Here is a 21,224-nt window from a genome sequence, read left to right on the forward strand (position 1 = left end):
AGGCAGTCCTAATGTGTAGAAACATTTGGAAGATGGTATTTTCTTCCACCAGCTTGGCCCTCTGTTCTGTGAATGCTAACTGCCTCCTGGACTGCTATCCCCATGATCTTTGGGGTTTGGTTGCTCAGATCTTCCCAGGTGTCCAGAGCGATGTCAGACCTGTCCTGACACAAGACATCCAGGATGGTCATTATGCAGCCAAGGTTCCAATTTGTTGTGGCTTGTACAACATCAATTCCATCTTCGGGCCATTGGCACCAGCGTCCCTATCCGCTGTATCAGCTGGCTGCAAGCCACTGGTTTTTCAAGCGATGTCCATCTATCTCCTATGGACATGTCCTTTGATGGGAAACTCTTGTTTAGGGACAAGACAAATATCTCTCTGGACTGGTTCAAGGAGAACAGGGCCACAGTATGCTCACCAGCCTTATCAGCCCTACAGTTCTTTTCGCAGCTTCGACAAAGGCACCCTGTTCCATCAGCCAATTCAGCCTTCGCAAGGTGTACAGCAGTTTTGCGGCCGCAAGACCCACAACCCAGGTCAGCAAGTCACCCAGTCCACTGTCCCCACAACCCCATGTGCCAAACCTTTTTTGCGTTCCCTTAGTAGAGCTCAGTCATCCGGTTGGAGGGAGGATCCGGGGATTTTGGCTGGGTTGGCAGATATTCACATTGGAGTGTTTGGTCCTGCAGAAAATCCAGAAGGGGTACACCTTGTCCTTCACTGCCACTCCACGGCAACTTCCACTGTCCACAGCACAACTAATGAAAGAACATTAGTCTGTCTTGTGGCAGGAAGTGCAAGCCCTTTTTTCCAAAGGGTCTATCGAGGGTGCCTGCATCATGAGTTGGTCATTGTTGTTGTTCCCACTACTTTCAGGTGCCAAAGTAGGTTGGAGGACTTTGTCCTTTTTTAAACAAGCACTCTCTCATCGTCTTCCCCTTGAAGAACAAAAATCAAGATCCTCACACTGGCCCAGGTATTGGCTACCCTCGACCCTGGAGAGTGGATGGGGGTGGTGGACCTGCAGGCGCCTGTTTCCATGTATTTGTCCAGCAGACCCATTGGCACTACCTGTGGTTCGTGGTGGGACAAGAGCATTTTCAGTTCACAGTGCTCACCTGTGGTCTCACCATTACCACTCAGATGTTCACAATGTGGTCGTAGCACACCTTCGGACATTAGGGGTCCCAGTCTTCTGCTACCTTGACGACTAACGGTTGAAGGCAAGCTCATCCCAGGCAGTCGGCAACCACCTCTTTCCTCTTTGGAGTTCACTATCAATGTGCTGAAGTCACATCTGACTTTTTCGTAGGCGCTCTCCTTCATCGGAACCATGCTAGACACTGTTTGTTTTCGTGCTTTTCCTCTGGAAAGGAGAATCTAGGACATTCAGGCTTTGAACCCAATCTTTCAGCCTCTGTCCTGGATTTTAGGGAGTTCGACTCTGAGGCTACTGGGGCTGATGGCCTCCTGCATCCTTCTAGTCAAGCACACCAGGTGGCATCTGTGGGTTCTGCAATGGGATCTGAAGTCTCAGTGGGCTCAACATTGAGGGGATCTCTTTGTCCACGTCCAGATTTCAGCGGAGACTGAAAGATTTGCATTGATGGTGACTGGGCCAGCATTTGAGTCGGTGACAGAACCCTCTTGCTGCCTCACCCAGAGTTTATAGTAGTGGCTGATGTGTACCTTGTGGGTTGGGATGGCAATCTGGGAGAGATGGAGATTAGAGGCCTGTGATCTCCGGGTGAGGCCTGGCTCCATCTATCAACCTCCTGGAGCATAAGGCCTTCCGTCCGTTCTCAAAGTGAGGCTGGTGTAGGGTCTTACGGACAACATCACCACTATGTAGTATTGCTATTAGCAGGGCAGTATGGGGTTTGTCATGCCTTAGTGGGACCATAACGGAGTCATCACAGTTTTGATGTGCACACCCTCTGAGGTGCCTCACAGCTGTCCCTTGTGGCTCTTCACCATCAGGATGGTGTTCCTCATCGCCTCTACGGGGAGAGTGAGTGAGCTTTAGGGTCTCCGTTATTCCTCCGAGCATCTTCATCTTCCTAGTCAAGCTGGTTCTGCAGGCACAAACGTCCTTCTTACCTAAAGTTGTGATGCCCTTACAGAAGGTCAAACTATCACCCTACCGACGTCCTATGCTCCATTTCGCCCCTCTGAGGAGAGACTGCATTGCTTGGGTCCCATAAGAGCTCTCCGCTTTTACATCTATCATTCCAAAAAATACAACGTGGATGATCAGCCATTTGTGGGGGTCATCTAAAGCACCACCCAAGAGTGCATAGATCTCTGTGATAAGATGTCGGTCATCCTTCTTAAGGAAACTAATTTCTCAAAAGGCATTAGGGGGCTCTGCATAGGGTTAGATAATACTGCTGCATCACCCAGTGTTGATTTGTAAGTACTGGATGTGATCTGCCTCCACCAGGCCATAATCTATCTTCAGTCGATCGAACAAGATTATCCCTTGTGTGTCGAACAGACAGACTTTGTGCTTACCCCTCCCGCCATCATCTGAACCCTTCTTGATGAACCTCTGGTAAAAAGTCGGGGTTAGCTAGGATAGGAGTCACAAATCCTCTATTAAAAGACTTCACTCTGGAGATCTTCTCAAGATAGAAGTGAACCACTAAGCAGAATATTGAAGATCTATTTAAGTTACTCTACAATATGTCCTGAATGAATGCAGGGCTCAGTTTGGAAGATGGCTGTGCTATATTGAAACATCTGTGCAAAGCTAGTCAGTTAGTGTGACATGTCTTTTGCTGGAGGTGAACATTCGTGTTCAAAATTAGACGGTGATGCTTCTTACCTGTGCCTTGTTCAGCAGTCTACCTCCTGCTTTGATACAGACATGGCTTGCAAACTGGATATAAGCTCTACTCAGAGTTGCTGGTGAAATGGCTTGCTAGCCCTAAATTGCTGTTTAGCGAATTCCTGTGACCTTCCATGAAACATTTTGTGTGTTTTGCTGTTCGCCCTATGTTGGAAGGGTATGCCCAGACGTGGGTCCCGTGTTCACTACGCCACTGGAGTCAAGCTATCCTGGCTGATCACGGCTGATAGCCAGAAACCGGTCCTAGGATGCTTGATTCTGGTCCAGAGAAGACATGGCTTGGCAGTTCGGGCTGGACTGTTACCATGAGGCACAGGGTCAAGACCGATTTGCATATGACCATGTCTGAACTGGGGTGGCGTGGTGAGCAAAAAAACAGTGGATTAAACCCAGATCTGTGACTGGGGGTGAATGTTTTGCCAATGTGCAACTTTCCGCCCATCATTTTGTGTGTTTTGACCTTCCATTAATCATCCATGCATCTTTCTTTGCAGTGATCATGAAGGTGGTAACGTGAGTGCCCATACCAGTCACCTTGTGGGAAGCGCCTTGTCGGACCCTTACCTGTCCTTCTCTGCAGCCATGAATGGGCTGGCTGGACCACTCCATGGCCTGGCAAATCAGGTATGCAAGTGTCCTAATAATTATGACTGTTGTAGCCAATGTTGAGTCCCTGGCCTTGAGCATGACGTTCTTATATTACAGGAAGTGCTGGGGTGGCTAACCAACCTTCAGAAGGAACTAGGTGGAGAAGTGTCGGATGAAAAACTGAAAGAATTCATATGGAACACCCTCAACTCTGGCAGGGTAAGAGCAAACCCACAAATGACTAGCATCCAATGTGAATCCTGCGGCGTTTCTGTAAAAGGTTTATAAACCAGGGAGGAAATTCTTCAAAGCGGAGATCTGTAGTGGAATTTTAATCTAGAGAAACCTTACAGACTCATCCTGTTACGTTGCACCTACGTAAGCTCCCAGCATGCTATCAACAGTTAACAACAAGCATTGGTATAGCCAATAGGTCTCGCTTTTGGGACCTTATAAGTGTTTAGCCAAGCAACAGTTGATGTTGTTGCACCAAGGATATTGTGCTGCATAACTAAATACTTATAAGGTCCCAGAAGCGAGACCTATTGGCTTCATATTGCTATTTTTACTGCAGATTCCGCATGCTGTGGTGTTTGACAAATGATCGAAGCAATATCGGTTTCATGTACACAGCGCAGCTTCCTTCATCTTTATAAACCTCTCCGAGGAAGGCTTGGGGTAGAGAATGCACAGCGCGCAGAGAAGATCAAGGAGAGAGTAGTCTCCGGTCTTGGTAATATGTGAGTGGAGGTTCTGAGCCTGCAGTAGAATGCGGAGTGAGACATTCAGCTGCAGGAGTGAGTCATCCCAATGAGGATGTGTAAATATTGGTGTGAGAGATAGAAATGAGATATAAAGATAGGCAGCATGGCGGTTACTTGCAGTGAGGTTGGGAGGCGACCTGGCAGTTAATTATGGTAGGGGTAGGGTGAAGGTTCTATCAGAGCTATGATGTGCCTTTGGTCCTAACTTCTGAATAAAAACAGATGCTATTTTACATTGAGGTTTCGTACATCACATTTTGAGGTTCTGTTTTCAGCTTTCATTATACTGTTCCATGTGCTCATCATTTTTGTGGATAGTACTCTAATGTGGCTTATCTACTGGTACACGCTTTCTAATGGCATTATGCATAGAAAAAGCACTGGCAAAGTCAATGATGAAATTCTGCAGTATATCACCTCAACTTGGTGGACAAAGATAAAACTCGGTAAGAGGCATGGCCGGCAATGTCCAATATTACATTAGGGCTACACCAGGACCACTAACTACCTAGCAAAAAATCGATAATGCGAGTGCACAAGGGCGTATATCTAGAAGTTCACATACATATCATTAAGTGGGCAATCATGTAAGGAGGCAGCGTAATCAAAAATGTAGCAGGGTTGACAGTCTTAACAAGCCCCCAAACCGTCAACATATTTTGGGATATTCCAAAGATTTAAATACATATTGCAGCTCAAACAAAGTCATGAGCAACACAGCCCGACACTACACGAGTGAGCGCACACAGTTGTGCCCATCCCATACCCACATTAGCATCTACCAAAGGATGTTCAACGCATGAATTATATGCTTGGCATCTAAAACCATTAGGGCAAGTTAACCCAGCTAGGTAAATGCTCGCGATATGACCCCAAATTACCAATATCTATTGTGCTGAAGTAATTGGACATTTAACACGGTAATGAGAAATATATATATGCATCGCACCGCGGGTCACTACAGCCTCAAAAAAGGTTCTCCGTGTGACAACGTAAACCCCCAGTCCGGCCTGTTCCCTGGAAATTCTCCTTCTGGATAGCCGGCAAGTACGCCTGATAGAAGTGTAAGCCGGGCACCATGCCAAAAAACAAATATAAAGCTCAGAGCCGTTGGACGCCCCAGCGTCATGACGTCAGACCTCTGGGAAAAGAATCGCTACTCCCTCGGTGATGTAAAAGCGGTCGCCATGTCAGAATGTCTACAGAATCATTGTGAAGTCACTAGAGGCATAGGTAATTTTTTTTTAATGTCGTATAACTGGCCCTACCTACCCTCTAATCCTTTGGGCCAAACCCCTCCTTTTTTGACAATACAAAATCATTACAGCACGTGTTGAAAATAGTAACGAGTAAAAATTATAAAGACAAAACCATATAACTATGCACATTTGGAAAGATGGAGCGTTGTGATATTGTTAAAAATAATGCCGTTCCATTGAGCAGCAAAATACAAAAAATATATCGTTTCATTGAGCAACAACATCCAAAACATATATATGGCCCAGTAATTATGCCAAAACAAAACCCTTGGGTCCAAATTGTGGTTAATACAAACAGTTTAACTCAGAACCAATAGGAAAAGATAGTATACTTGGTATAAACAAGATTTTGCTCTTTGCTAGCTGATGAAAGTGAAACTGCTGAAAGTGATCGCGCGGCATGAAGCTGACGAGGTGGGAGTGGGAGAAGGGAGGGGGTAGGGGAGGGGATGCACGCGAGAAAGCCAGATGCCAGCTGTGCATGTCGCGCGCCCGTAACAGCAAGCTGGTGGCCAGAAAAAGCCTGTAGCCTGTGGGTAGCACTTTGAAAACCCGCTTACTAAATGTCTCGCCAGAGCAGCACATGCGCTGGCTCAGGCTAGACCTAAAAAGGAGGGAAAACAGAGGAATTAAAAGAAGCCAGACAGCCTGTCCTCCTAACATTGACGCTAAAAGAGAAAGAGGTGGCTCTGATATCCTAGGGGACCGAGCACTATATCGCAGTGAAACCACAATATTCCCCTAGAATCTTAAATATCGTTACACCATTCTCACATTCATCAGAATAACCCCATTCATACTAAAGTGCCATCAACCTAAGGGTATAGAGTTACCTTAGGAGCAGGCACCCTTGAAAACTAGAAAAGGTCAAGCAAAATAAGCCCACTGAGATTAAGGTATAGCGCATACAAAAGCTTATAGTTTATTAAAATCACAGAAGAATTTTTTTTGTGTTAATTGTATAAAAACACGAAGACCATTTCTCCGGCTCCTAGAGTTGGAGACAATAAAATTCCTTATTGTTGGACCTGCGATGGGCAAGCCCAGCACAAAGGGGGTAGCTTGGCTCAAGTGACAAGGCAAGTGAAGGCTGTAGTGTTAAGCCGGCTCTGACCCAATAATAACTCCTTGTACATCCACACCAAGAAGAAGGACACCACACCACTGCTGTAGAAAAATACGATTCCTTTATATAAAAGTTCTTTGTTGTAAATAGGGTTGACTGGGAAAGCACATATACATTTCTTTTGGTCATACAGTTCTGGTAATAAATAGTATTAATAAATAGAATAACTTCAGGAATGAGTATCACAATAAGTTCGAGGCATGTGGGCTGCTAAATTCATATCTTAGCATTAGATCGCCGCCTAGTGTTGGGTCCGGATGATCGCACATTGTTGTCCTGGAAGAGTCTTCGAAGTATCCTGAGATAGGTGGCTCCTCCCCTGGACTACAGTGCGCATGGGCATCGGCTCCATCCCCAGATTGTTTTTTTCCGCCATTGGGTTCGGATGCGGTCTCGACGTCTCTCTGTCGGAACCGAGAAAAACTAACTTTTTCAGGCCAAAAGGCCTTGTTTTCATAGCGTCGGTATTGTTTGCGCACGGTCTCGAGTTCTTCCGTCTCTTTGAGTCGGAATCAGCGGTGTATTTTCACTCTTCGGACATCGAGGCCTTCTCATCGCGACACGACCGCAACTTTCCAGCATGGAGCGGAGTCCGTTTAAGTACTGCCCGCTCTGTGGGTCCAAATACCCACATATAGACGTCCACCCTGTCTGTAACAAATGCCTTTCGCCAGACCATAACGAGGACAACTGCATGGCCTGCGCAAGATTCAGGTCCAAAAAGACACTCAAGCTTCGGCGCGCGGTGCGCCTTGAGGCCAGACAAGCGGCCCCAGATCCAGAAAACATCTTCGGCGACCAAGAAGAAGAGGACCAGAGCCATCATCTTCAAATCTCCCCGCCCGAGACGGAGGTCGAGGCAGATCCGGAACACGACGATGGAGTCGGGGGTCAAAGCCTTGAATACGTCGAAGAGGTAGGGGACGACGAAGAGGTTTATGGGGCCGCGGAAGATAGCTCAGCGGACGAGCTATGCCCCGAAGTTTACGAAGATCAAGATCGGGTCACGGGATCGCCTGTCGGCCTTACCCTAGACCCCGTACCGCAAGCCACGGCCCCGCCTTCCGGCCCGGCCACGGACAAACTTGCTGGGCAGCCCGTATCGAAACCGAAACCAACGGTATCGACTACACCTAAAATGGCCGACCCAAAATCGAAACCGAAACTTATGGAGTCGAGCACACCTAAGATGGCGGCCGTACCACAGAAAACGACCAAAACCGCTGTTCCATCGACTCCGTCGACCTCCGGTCCTCAGAAGTCGAAGAAATCTGTCGATTCCACTGTGTCAAAATCGACGCCGGAGGAGGGATCCTCTAAGAAGGGTGGTCGGCATGGCTCAACCGCTGCGGCGCCGTCAAAGCCCGCAAAAGCCAGCGAAGCGGCTCCCGTTCCGACTGGGACTCCGTTAGTCGGACGCGTGGTGGAGACGGAGCCGACAAAGTCGCACGGATCGAAGGCTGGTACATCTGCGCATCAGTCCAAAGACTCTGGGTCGGCGGCTGCAGCATCATCGTCAAAGACTCAGAAGGGACACCAGGACGTCGGATCCGAGGGCAAGGTCAAGGCCTCCTCGTCGGCGCCAAAGCCCACTGCAAGTGACACGTCCCCCATCGCCTCTTCGCTGCAGAGGATCAGGGAGAAAGCCTTGGCTACGTCGGCTCCGATGCCATCGCCACAGAAGCCGATGGACATTCCGGTGAAGCCCGCAAGTAAGCTTCTCTTCCTTCTGCCGCCAAAAGAGGCGCCGAAGGCCTTTTCAACGAAATCGACTCCAAAAAAGTCGGATTCTTCCACGGCGGGGGCACTTTCAAGTCGGGTACTCGACTCAGAAGAGGATTCGGAGCGTTTTATCGACGCAGACACGGGCAAATTGACCCTTTACAAAAGGAGGATCACTTCACAGCCAGTGGACTCCTATGTCATCCCCCTCAAGAAGAAAAGGCTTCCTCAGGACGCTTCAGGCCTCATGGAGCCCATCCAACCTCCTCCAAGAAGGAGCCCAACTCCTTCCCCAGAACAATCTGAGGGTGAGGGATATAATAAGGATGACCAGTACACTTTCCCCATCAATGAACCAGATGCACAGCCGGATTCATATGATGACGTTGGGGACCAAGGCACCCAGGATGTGGGGCAAGACCCACAGCCTGACCCACAGCCTTTCAGTGCACGTGCTTCCCCGACTGAAGATTCAGCAGGTTTTCATGCACTCCTGGAAAGGGCAGCTGCTAATCATGATGTAGACATGCATGCTGACCCAGTGGAAGAGGACTTTCTATTTGACACTTTTTCAGTTTCTGAAAGGACTGTAAAGACACTGCCTATGCTCAAGGGGGTCCTCAAACATGCTGCGGACATCTTCAAAGAACCTACCAGGGCGAGAGTGGTCAATCCACGTATTGAAAAAAAGTACAGACCAGCACCTGCGGACCCTGCATACATTCGGGGACAGTTGCCGCTGGACTCCCTGGTGGTCGCAAATGCCCGCAAAAGGGCCAACTCCCAAACAACGGGTGAAGCTCCTCCCCCGGATAAGGAGTCCAAAGTGCTAGAGGCAGGGGGCAAAAGAGTTGCTGCACAGGCTGCCAACTTTTGGCGTATTGCAAATACACAGGCACTCTTGGCACGTTATGATAGGGCGCATTACGACACCCTAGAGCGAGTTTTAGAACACCTGCCTTCGCAGTTTCAAGAGGGCACCAAACTGCTTATAGAAGAGGGAAAACTGATCTCCAATGCGGCCATAAAGTGCGCACTTGATGCAGCAGACACAGCAGCTAGGGCCATTAACACTAGCGTCATGCTGAGGCGACAGGCGTGGCTCCGCATATCGGGGTTTAAGCCTGACATACAAACAACCATACTAAATCAGCCCGTCAATCCTGATAGACTGTTTGGTCCAGATGTTGACACCACCCTTGAAAAGATTAAAAAAGACACCGAAACTGCTAAGTCTATGGGGGCACTGCAGTCACAACAGTTTCGGGGCAATAATTTTCGTCGCTCAGGTGCACGTGGAGTCACCAGAGGACAGATGGGTCAACAGTCACAGTTCTCTAGAGGTGGAGCACAATCCTCGTACCCCAAACAGAACAAGGGAGGTTACCGTGGTAACCGCACCAGAGGACGCGGCAGAGGGAACAACAACTCCCGCTCCTCTGCCCCAAGCAAACAGTGACTCTCTGTCACTGCCCCCCGACCACTTAACACCTGTCGGGGGGAGACTGCAGCAGTTCCTGCCCGTCTGGAGAAACATCACCACAGACAGGTGGGTGCTACAACTTGTACAGTACGGTTATTGTCTAGAGTTAACATCCACTCCACCCAACATTCCACCAAGGCAACGGCCTATGTCCGCAGAGCACTTGCACTTATTGCAGCAAGAGGTAGTGGTGATGCTGCAAAAAGGCGCAATCGAGCTCGTGCCAGTGGAGGAGGAAGGCACAGGGGTGTATTCCCTGTACTTCCTTATTCCAAAAAAGGACGGATCTCTCAGACCCATTCTGGATCTACGTCCCCTCAACCTGTATATACTGTCAGAACATCTCCATATGCTCACACTGCAACAGATTCTTCCCTTGTTAAACCAGGGGGACTTCTTAGCAACCTTAGACCTTAAGGATGCTTATTTCCACATACCACTACACTCATCCCACAGAAAATACCTCAGGTTCACTATCCAAGGCAAACATTATCAGTTCAAAGTCCTACCCTTCGGAGTCACCACAGCCCCAATAGTGTTTACCAAGTGTCTGGCGACAGTAGCGGCGCACCTCAGGAGGCACGGCATCCATGTCTACCCCTACCTGGACGACTGGCTCGTTCAAGCCAAGTCAGAACAACAGTGCGCCGCGGACATGTCGACTACCATTCACCTCCTTCACGATCTAGGTTTCTCGCTGAACTACCCGAAGTCGCACCTTCAGCCGGCACATGTCAGGCAGTTTCTAGGCGCGACGATCAATACCCTGACGGCCGTGGCTCAACCAAACCAAGTCAGGATAGACAGCATGCAGTCTCTAATCCAGAAATTCAGACCACAACACTCACTTCCAGCAAGAGTGTTCATGCAGTTGATAGGCATGATGGCCTCCTGCATCTTCATAGTCCCTCACGCACGGCTACATATGCGCCCGCTCCAGGAGTGCTTAGCAAATCAGTGGACACAGGCTCAGGGACAATTAACAGACCTAGTGTTGGTTACCAGTCGGGCATACGACTCTCTGCATTGGTGGACTCCACACAACCTTTGCAAGGGCCGACTGTTCCAGGAGCCAGTGCCACAGATTACCCTGACAACGGACGCATCTCTCCAGGGATGGGGAGCTCATCTGCTCGATTACACTGTGCAGGGACTATGGACGACGCAACAACAGAAGATGCACATCAACTATCTGGAACTGATGGCGATCTTCATGGCACTCAAGTCCTTCATTGTCCATCTGTGCAACAAGGTAGTGTTAGTCCGGACGGACAACATGACCGCGATGTACTACATTCAAAAGCAGGGGGGAACCCACTCGCCACAGCTGTCTCATCTGGCTCAGGGCATGTGGCGGTGGGCCATTCAGAGGAACATCTTCCTCATGGCAGAACACCTCCCGGGCAAGGACAATCTGATGGCGGATCTGCTCAGCAGACACAGCCATCAAATGCACGAGTGGGAGTTACACCCATCGGTACTCCACCCGTACTTCCAGCAGTGGGGTCATCCGGAGATAGACCTGTTTGCAACAAAGGAAAACGCAAAATGCCAACACTTTGCCGCCAGGTTCCCTCACCCAGAGTCGCAGGGGAATGCGATATGGATGAACTGGTCAGGCAAATTTGCGTACGCTTTTCCGCCAGCCCCTCTGATACCGCTGGTGGCAAGAAAGCTAAGGCAGCACGCGATGACTCTCATCCTGGTTGCTCCAACGTGGGCGCGCCAAGCATGGTACACCACGTTCCTCGAACTCTCAGTGGTGCCGCATCAAAGACTGCGCCTCACGCCCAGACTTTTGACGCAGAACCATGGAGAAATTCAGCATCCAGATCCGCAACAGCTCAACCTGGCGATCTGGCTCCTGAAGTCCTAGAGTTCGGATACCTTAACCTACCTCCAGAATGCATGAACATCATCAAGGAGGCAAGGAAGCCAACTACCAGAGCATGCTATGCTGCAAAATGGAAGCGTTTTGTCATTTACTGTACAGCCAATGACATCAACCCGCTAGATGCATCTATCCCTAACATCATTTGTTATCTGCTACATCTGTACAAGTGCAATCTGGCGTTCACTTCTATTCGGATACACTTATCCGCCATCGCAGCATATCTTCAGAATAGGCAGCATCTCTCTGTCTTCAGGGTGCCTGCCATTAAAGCTTTCCTTGAAGGTCTGAAACGAGTCATTCCCCCAAGAACACCGCCAGCTCCGGTGTGGAATCTCAATGTGGTCCTCACCAGACTGATGGGACCACCATTTGAACCACTGCACTCGTGTGAACTCCAGTTCCTAACGTGGAAAGTGGCTTTCCTAATCGCTATTACGTCGCTAAGGTGTGTTAGTGAGCTGCAAGCGCTCACAATCCAAGAGCCATTCATTCAGATTCATCCAAATAGGGTAGTGCTACGTACTAACCCCAAATTCCTTCCGAAGGTGGTGTCACAGTTTCATCTCAACCAAACTATTGACTTACCAGCATTCTTCCAAAACCCACAAACGGTGGCGGAAAGGATGCTCCATACGTTAGACGTACGGAGGGCGTTGATGTACTACATTGACAGAACACAACACTTTAGGAAAACAAAACAACTCTTTGTTGCCTTCTCACCACAACACAAAGGCAACCCTATTTCCAAAGCAGGAATAGCCAGGTGGATCGTTAAGTGCATCCAAATATGTTATCAAAAAGCCAAGCGCCCTTTAACAATACCCCCAAGGGCGCACTCCACACGCAAATTGGGGGCATCCATGGCTTTCCTAGGGAACATTCCTTTAGAGGATATTTGCAGAGCAGCCACGTGGGTTACACCACATACCTTTACAAAACACTACTGTGTTGATGTACATTCCAAGCAGCAAGCTGCTGTAGGACAGGCTGTTCTCAAGACACTTTTTCAGGTTTCTGCAGCTGGCACGGGCAACCGCCGCTGATGGAGGGACTGCTATGTATTCTATGCTAAGATATGAATTTAGCAGCCCACATGCCTCGAACTGAATATGCTACTTACCAGTATGCATCTGTTCTTGGCATGTAGGGCTGCTAACATTCATATCGCCCACCCTCCTCCCCGGTGCCTGTCGCAGCTGCAGATATACTATTGTATTCAATCATTAGCATGGACATCCTTTACACTTTTCACTCCATCTTCTGCCACAATGGCGAAAAACAATCTGGGGATGGAGCCGATGCCCATGCGCACTGTAGTCCAGGGGAGGAGCCACCTATCTCAGGATACTTCGAAGACTCTTCCAGGACAACAATGTGCGATCATCCGGACCCAACACTAGGCGGCGATCTAATGCTAAGATATGAATGTTAGCAGCCCTACATGCCAAGAACAGATGCATACTGGTAAGTAGCATATTCAATATCACATTAAATATCAGAATAAATATCAGAATAAATATTGGTTCATTTAAATAAACAACCACATGTTTCTTCTGGTATCGCTGCCACCAATTAAATACTTTAGAATCATTACATCTGCAATACGTTTCAAATGGGAAAGATAACTCTTACAGTTTATGCTGTTTTCAATGACCAGGTATACGGCTTCTCTGAGCACAAAATAAGGTTTGGGACTCTTTAATAATCACTCAAGGCGTATGCGCGTATATCTAGAAGGCAAGGAAACACAGTAAATACATCATTTGCACTCGGCGGTCACCGGGATAAGATCTCTGCTTGGCCGGTGAAGTCTATGCGCGCCTATGGGCTTTAGCACCACTTGAGCACAGGCGGCACCAGTTCAAAGTCTTTAGACTGACGAACGGGCTGCCGGACAGGTCACTCAACCTTCGCGCACAGTCAAGTAAATGCCGGTTCACAGTTCCTTCACAACGCTGCATTCACTATGAGGAAACGGGCCCACCTCACCTCGGCTGCAATCAAGATACGATTCAGTCGGGCACAGCACTCCTCTCGTTAGCGACTGGGCTCTCAGGGGCTCCACGGACCTCCCTCCGACTTCCGCATTCAGGGTGGTTCCCGCCCACAGCTACAGCTCTCGGGTCACTGGGGAGTGGCAAAGACGCTAGTCCCGCCCAACGAAGGCCGGCCTTTCCCCGCCCCGGCGCACCACCTCACCTTCAATCTGCGTAGGAAGGGCTCTACGCTGGTGGGGCTCGGAGACGTCCGAGCTCCCCTCTAGAGGCACCTGTCACGAAGGGGGCACAGCTGACGATCTTAGTCGCGGCGAACTTGCTCTCGCCTCGCGACTCGATAAATCGACCACAGTTCACCACCGGGGGGGGGCGGAGAGGCACACGAATCTGGCCACAGTCTTTGGGGGCAATGAGGCACTCGCTGGGCAGGCGCTGTAGGCGCTAGATCACTTCTCACGTAGCTGACTGGAACGCCAGTCAGACACAACGCCAGCAACCCTTTGCTGCTCTACTGCCTGCGCTACCAGCCACCTCAGGGGTCAACAGGGCAGGTGTCAATCTGGTGTCAAGTCTGGAATCTCTTAATCTCCTCTTCTCTAGTCTAATCTAAAATGGCCGCCAGGGACTGGGCCTTATATAGCCAGTGCCCTGTGGTACTGGCACGAGCCAGAAGGTTCTAGAACCTTCTCTGGCTGTGACAATGACATGGCACTCTTGAGGGGTATTTAGGACACTCATAGCCACCGTACTGGGGTTCTAGAGCAGCCATTTTGTGTACCGGAGGAAAATAAAGGAATTCCTGTCAGAAATGCGCGCCAAACAAAGGGCGCCAAAATCTCAAAAGGCCAGGGTTCATGAAGGCTCCAAGGGGAGTCACTTCACATGAGAAAAAAGGGTGTCCACCATTTTAAATTCATCTATACAGGTTGACAATCCCAGTTTGTAATGCCACACGTTTGGGCCAGGCGCCTTGTAAATAGGTGCCACAAACCTTGTGAGCAACTGGGCGTCAAGGAACATCTAACCCCATGAGACAACACATAAAAAGTCCTGGTAGACAAATAAAAAGCGACAAATTTTTGGAGGTACAGGGGAACAAAAGAAATCATAGTGGTGAGGGGACTCTCAGAAGCAGACGGGTCTAACACTTATCCATTAGTTAAAAACAGTATACATATACAGTACAAGAGCAATACATAGTAAAGAACACAATAATTGAATCTACGAGAGGAAACCCTGTTGACACAGATAAAATTCTGTTAACTATAAAGTTCCAATCCTATTATTTGGGGTAGAAGAAAGCAAGGTGAGAGCCCTGCTCCTATCCTTAGGGCCCCTCCCTGTTGGATTCCTTATAAACATAAACAAGTAGCGTCAAAGCGTGGAATGGTTTCCTATGGAAAAACTGGTGTGGGTGTATATAGTAGTGAAAGGGAGTAGTAGGCAAAGGGAAATGTGTGTAACAAAATACCTGTTGTGCAATCTGGAATTTTACTCGTATTCCCAATGGTAGAATAAAAAGGGAAAGCGGGTGTTAATTCGACATGTCCGCATGTTCCTACCTGTCAGACTCCCTCAAATTTGTTGTAATTGCATTCTTCAGGATCGTATACCTAATGTGCTGATATTCCCTGAATGTGGACAAAGAAGTAAATGATTTTAAATTCACCTGAAAAACAATTAGTTGTAAAATGTTTAGTACTCCAATGAGATCACACAGTGTAAGTGGGTAGGTGTACACAACATGCACACATCCTAATTCGGCCTGCACGTTTCTCTTACCCAAAGGATTAAAATAGTTTCTCAACTTTAGTTAGGCATGATCATGGTTCTATGTGAGAAAAGAATGTCGAAGCATTCCTGAAATAGACAATGGATATATGCATATGGAACCAGTATCCGAGGATGTTCAAAAAGAGGGAGAAATTACTTCTATGTGTTGAATACAATCAGTTTATTATCCAGAGTAGATACCACAACATATATGCTAGTAGAGTATCATGGTACAGGCTCGGGTGAATATAGGGCATTTCTAAAACAGATGAGGGTTGGGGGGACAAGACGAAGAAAATCCCAAATGTGCTAATTCCACTTCTCCCATATACAAGTGTCACATTTACAAACGGCAGTCATCTTGCTCTCAGTAGCCTGTAGATATGGTGCCAAATTTATAACGGGAAAAAACAGCCATTTGCTTAAATGGGAGGAATCTAACGTGCATAAGTGTGGTTCCTAAAACATTAAAATGTAATTTACCTAATTGAAAAGGAAAAAAAGCATTAAGACGTAATGTTCCATAGAAATATTAATCTTGCAAATAAGTTTCTCCCATAAAAAAAAGAGTATTTTTCATTTACAAATATGACAGTGTCAGTGTCTACTGGCCACTGGGAGCAAGACGTCTGCTGTTTGTGAAAGCAACACTTTTAAATGGAATACAATTAAAATGAAGAGTTAACTTAATCATTAAGCTAACTTTGTATTTTAATTTTCTCCCATTTTAAAGCGTTCGGAACCATTATTTTGTTTTCATGCTCTAATATTGAGTTGAGAAGGGCGTTTATTCCTCAGTGCTTCAGTTTTTCACCTCTGTGCCCCAGCATGGGTCATAAATCTGACTGCTCATCATCAGGCCCTGCTATCTGCAGCTTGGAAAATGTGACCTTGTGGTTATTTGTGAATAAGCTCAAGGCTGTGAGCTACTCTGAAGGTGTCTGCGAGCTACTAGTAGCTTGCGTTCGACTGGTTGGAAACACATGGTCTAGATTCTCATGGGAAGGTTAGTTCCTACCAGGAAAAGTATTCGGTGTAAATGCATATCCATGCAGGAACAGAATAAGACCTAAACCCTTCACATAAGGCAGCGGCACCCAAGAGTGTCTGTTGTGAATGTATATTGCATAAATCGTTCTCTTCGTTTTGACCCTTGTATTATGAGTAGAAGAACCAGAGTGGGCAGGTTCTCTTACTGCGTCTGTGAAAGAGAGGTCCATGGAATATCATTGAGTCCGTTCATGATCTATAAACCCAGTGTTCTTCACTTAGGAGGAAATAGAATTCATCATTTGGGTGGCCATGAAAGCTGGGTTTATCAACGACTGTCCGTCTGATGTCATCTTCGCGGTGTCTCGCTTGTGCTAGTGGTGGAGTGTTTGCACCTTATGTTGCTCCTATGTTCAGTGATTTCTTTTGTGTACTTTTCTGGTAATATTGCCTATGTAATCTAAATGGCATGGGCAGGTTATCATGCAGACACCCCTTCACTATTATAATTGTATAATTTTGGAATTCTCAGAAGGTAGCATTGTCCCAGCCATGCAGTCGGTAGGTCATCAGGTTTAGTGAATGTTTCAATTTTTAGCAGTTTCTTCTAACAAGTAGAACATGGCCTACTGTGAGATTATCTTTAGGTGCTCTAGGATGGTTAAAGTGAAATTTGGCAGGGAATTCGTATCTGTGGGTTTCCTATAAACGTCCAAAACCAACTTGCCTCCTACAGGGTAAAGTAACTGATCTAGAAAATTAATAATAGTTTTGCTGTATTCGCTGGTGAGTCTGAAATGAGGTTTGCATGTACTAAGCCAGGAACTAAAAGATTATATAATCTCCTCATCCTCTTGTCAGATTGTAGGAAGATGGAACAATGGCAAAAAATAACACTAATGGCTCTCTTATATGGTAGCTTGGGCGAGCAGTTTCGGCTTATCAGAGGGTAGTGCTAAGCATTTGCTGTCCTCACAGAAACAATAAATGAGACACTCGAGAATAAATGCGAGACCAATTTAGAAAAATACGTATTTTATATGAATTTTGATACCAAGAACTTCATTATCAAATAAGTATTTTTGTAGTTATTAATTTTTACAGGTAAGTAAATAGTTCAGTTCAATGTGTCTTTAAACCAATACTTCCCTATGGGAGAAAAGGTGTATGTTGTATACAGTTATTTCCAATCCATTATAGGGGTCTCCTTAGGGTCAAAGTGGGCCAAGGTCCAAAGTCCAGCAGCAGTTACTCGGTACCTGCCCCGGGGCGTCCAGTTGCAGAGGTCCCTGTCGGGTTGGTAGCTGTGCACGCTACACCAGTTGAAAGATGTGGGGGCCACTTGGAAACAGTCTGCAAAGGAGGACTTGAGGATCAGGAAGCTCCCAAATGGGAGTCTCGTGTAATAAGTGTCCAGGGGCAAGGGGGCACAGCCGGTTCATCGGTACCAGGGCTGGGGCTCTCGTGTACAGTGAAAAGGTCAGCTGGGCTCTCTGCATCCTGGAGACTAGCGGTTGTCCGTCACGTTGGTTGAGGATACCAAAAACATGGGCTGCTGGACCACTCTGGAAGTGGGTCTCTGCAGTGCTGATGTCCCTCGAAGGCTTCTCGGTGCAGTGGGAGTCCGGTTTGGAATCGCACGGTCTGTGCTTGCTGCAAGGGATCCGGTACCCTGGGTATTGGTCTTGTGTGGCTCCAGTAGGTTCTGGTCTCCTCTCACTTTTATGGGGGACAGATCTGATCTTCAGATCCTCTCCCTGGGCGGCTTGTGTGTCAGGCTGGGCAGGAAGCACCAACTTGGTGGACTGAACTTTTCGTTTTGGTGCCTGGAGACTGCAGGGGAGTAGCTCCTCTACTCCAAGGGAGATTGTCTGGCAATTTGCGAAGGGCCATCAGTCTTCCGAGGTTCTTGGAAACTTTTCAGCTGGAGGACTAGTCAGGTTTGCCAAGACTGGGGCATGCAAGGTTTGGTGTCTAAAGCCCACAGCAAGTTCTTGTTTTTGTCGTGGCTCTTCTTGGTACTCTCTTCTTGATCCATCAAATAGAAGTTCCTGATGTCAGGGGTGCCACCTAAATGCTCAATCTTGGGGTGTTACAGGGAGTAACATGTACTAGCTAATGAGCTACTTACCTTTAGGGTGTCTACACCCACTATATGACTACTTCCTGTGGGAAGTGGGCATAACCCTGACCCAGAGAGCCTAATTCTGCCAAACTAATATGGTGTAATTCTAAAAGTAGTGTTCACCTCAGGTAGCCCAATCTAGGGGTGGCACTAGCCTGAGAGGGGAACACGCTTCCAGACTAGCTAATTTTCCCACCTGTCCTGGTGCCAAATGGGCCTAGTGCAGAGGGTGGGATTTTTTCTTTCTGGGGAAGCCGTGGGTTGCATTGATATGCAGATTACTTAGCCATTCTGTTTGGAGAAGGTGACAACATCCAGCATACTAGTAGTCTGTAGGTTTTCAGGGGGCACCTCTAAGGTGCCCCCGTGTGCATGTATTAATACATTTATCACTGGAATCAGTGTGAGTTTATTGATACAAGATGTTTGATACCAAACATCTCTAGTTTCAGTGAAGCCATCATGTAGCTGTGGAGCTCGTGAAATAACAATTCCCAGCACGTGTTCCTCAAAATGACTTCCCTGTTCGCTTGTAATATCGAAGTAAAGTAAAGTAAAGTAAAGTCCACATTTGTATAGCGCACAATCACCCTTAAGGGTCTCTAGGCGCTGGGGGGCCGTCGGGGAGATTAAGCGAGCTATTGCCCAGAGTCACATGGTGCTGGGCTAACCTGCCGCCGGAGCCGGGGATCGAACCGTGATCCCCAGATTCCAGCGTCAGTCGCCCTGGCCGCGGCGCCACACCTCTCCCTATGGCCTAAGACATCACTGGGGCATATCTGCTCATGCAGATATGTTCGCACTTGTAGTATAGTCAGGGCCACTGGAATTATGCAGCAGGAGGGGGACAAATTATGCGGCAGGGTTAAGTAAATTACGCAGGAAGAAACTGCAAACCATGTGGCATAATGCAGCACATTTTGTAACAGGATTCCTGCATTTTTTGTAACTTTTAAACTTGGTAACACTCTCTGGGGCATTGGTTGCACCTCATTCGTACCAGTTTAACACAGAGCTATAGTAATAAGCGGCAGAAACATGACCAGTCCAGCTTTGCAAAGAGCCTTCCACTGCTCAGCAATACGCCTCATCACATTTTTAGTAACTTTTGAACCGTTTGAGCTAGAATTTTTTTGTTGTTGGCTAAAATCAGCAGATTATGCGACAGATAATAGATTATGTGGAAAATGTGTTAATCTAAAATTATGTGAAAATCGGGGTGGCTGCACTTGCATAGTTCCAGTGGTACTGAGTATAGAGCACCCTGCCTTAGGGCTGTAGGGGTGATTTACCTATACTGCATGCAGTGCCTGCAGGCATGGCACACAGTGGCTGTGTCATGTTGTGTCTTCACATTTCTCTACACCTTGGCACGCAGCCTGCAATGGCAGTTTGCATGTTAGTGCTGAGGGGGTCTCTTAGGATGGCACAATACTTGCTGCAGCCTTGAGGGACCCTCTTTAGTACCCAATGCCCTAGGTACCAGGGTCACAATTTATGGGGGACTTACAGGGAGTGCTAAAGCTATTGCCAATTGTGGAACAATTGTACAGGTTTAGGGAAAAAGATCTGGCACTGGGGACCTGATTAGCAGGAACCCAAAGACCTTATATCAATATTGTATCAGATACCAGGCAAAAAGTGTGTGGGGGGCATGTCAAAGGGGCTCTTTCCTACAAAGATAATTAAAATGTCCTCAATACAGTTTCCATATTTAATGTGGTTTTAGAATGGCTTTTCTGATAGATACATCTGCCGTGTGGATTCCTCACCTTGTGAATATCCCCCTTGCGCCAGCAACGTTCGGAAATTTTCTTCGTAGTACGCCGACGTGGGCGACGTCACAGGAGCACGGCATCGCGCGCGACTCCGTCTGACGTCACCGACCCTATATCAGGCCCACGCCGGCGTGATGACGTCAGTTCCCTTTTTTCCGCGTCTTCGACGCTAACGGTTTTCGGGATCTTACTGCGATACTTAGTATCTTTCTGTTTATTAATAGACACTGTTTCTCTCTTACGACTTGATTCTTCTCCGAAGATGTCGTCGAGGAAAACAGGCTTTAAGCCGTGTAGGTCTTGTGCCCGCACGATGTCCATCACTGACCCACATAAGGACTGTTTGTGGTGTCTTGGTTCGAGTCACGACGTCAAGAACTGCAATTCCTGTTTTAAGATGAATCCGAAGGCACTTCGAGAACGTGAAGCTAAATTACTTTTAGCTAAGGTAAAACAGGATTCTGGACGTTATTCAAGATCGACGTCACGGAGGTCGAAGTCGAAGCAAAGGTCTCGATCGAAGTCGGTGTCGGCGTCGAGATCCAGAGCGGGTTCGAGATCTGGTGAGGATACGAGATCTAAAGAGAAATCGAAATCCAGGGAAAGATCGAGGTCTAGATCTAAATCGGCTTCCGGTCACGCTTCGAGCTCCTCGAGGAGAAAGCATAAGAGGAGGAAGCACAGTTCGAAACATCATTCAGAGAAGGAATCCTCTGACTCGAAGAGAAGGTCTCATAAACATAGTAAGGACTTTGTCTCTCCTTCTCCTGCTTTATCGAAAGAAGGTTCTCCGGCCCCGGAGCCGGATCCGGATCCGATGTCCTCGGAACATGAAGAGGAAGAAGAAGTGATTCCTCAAGAACCGACTCC

At 47.7% G+C, this 21,224-nt stretch overlaps 1 protein-coding gene across 1 annotated transcript in view; it reads left to right on the forward strand.

Moving 5' to 3' along the window:
* The window catches only part of CS (citrate synthase), a 130,976-nt gene that overhangs the window by 100,037 nt on the left and 9,715 nt on the right, over window positions 1–21,224 (forward strand). Inside the window, exons 8-9 of the mRNA XM_078686154.1 lie at window positions 3,350–3,479; window positions 3,561–3,662. Coding sequence (XP_078542280.1) covers window positions 3,350–3,479; window positions 3,561–3,662 — 232 coding nt within the window. The remainder of the gene's footprint in view (window positions 1–3,349; window positions 3,480–3,560; window positions 3,663–21,224) is intronic.

This window comes from Lissotriton helveticus, chromosome 1_1, assembly GCF_964261635.1.
Source record: "Lissotriton helveticus chromosome 1_1, aLisHel1.1, whole genome shotgun sequence".
In the NCBI taxonomy this organism is placed as follows: domain Eukaryota; kingdom Metazoa; phylum Chordata; class Amphibia; order Caudata; family Salamandridae; genus Lissotriton; species Lissotriton helveticus.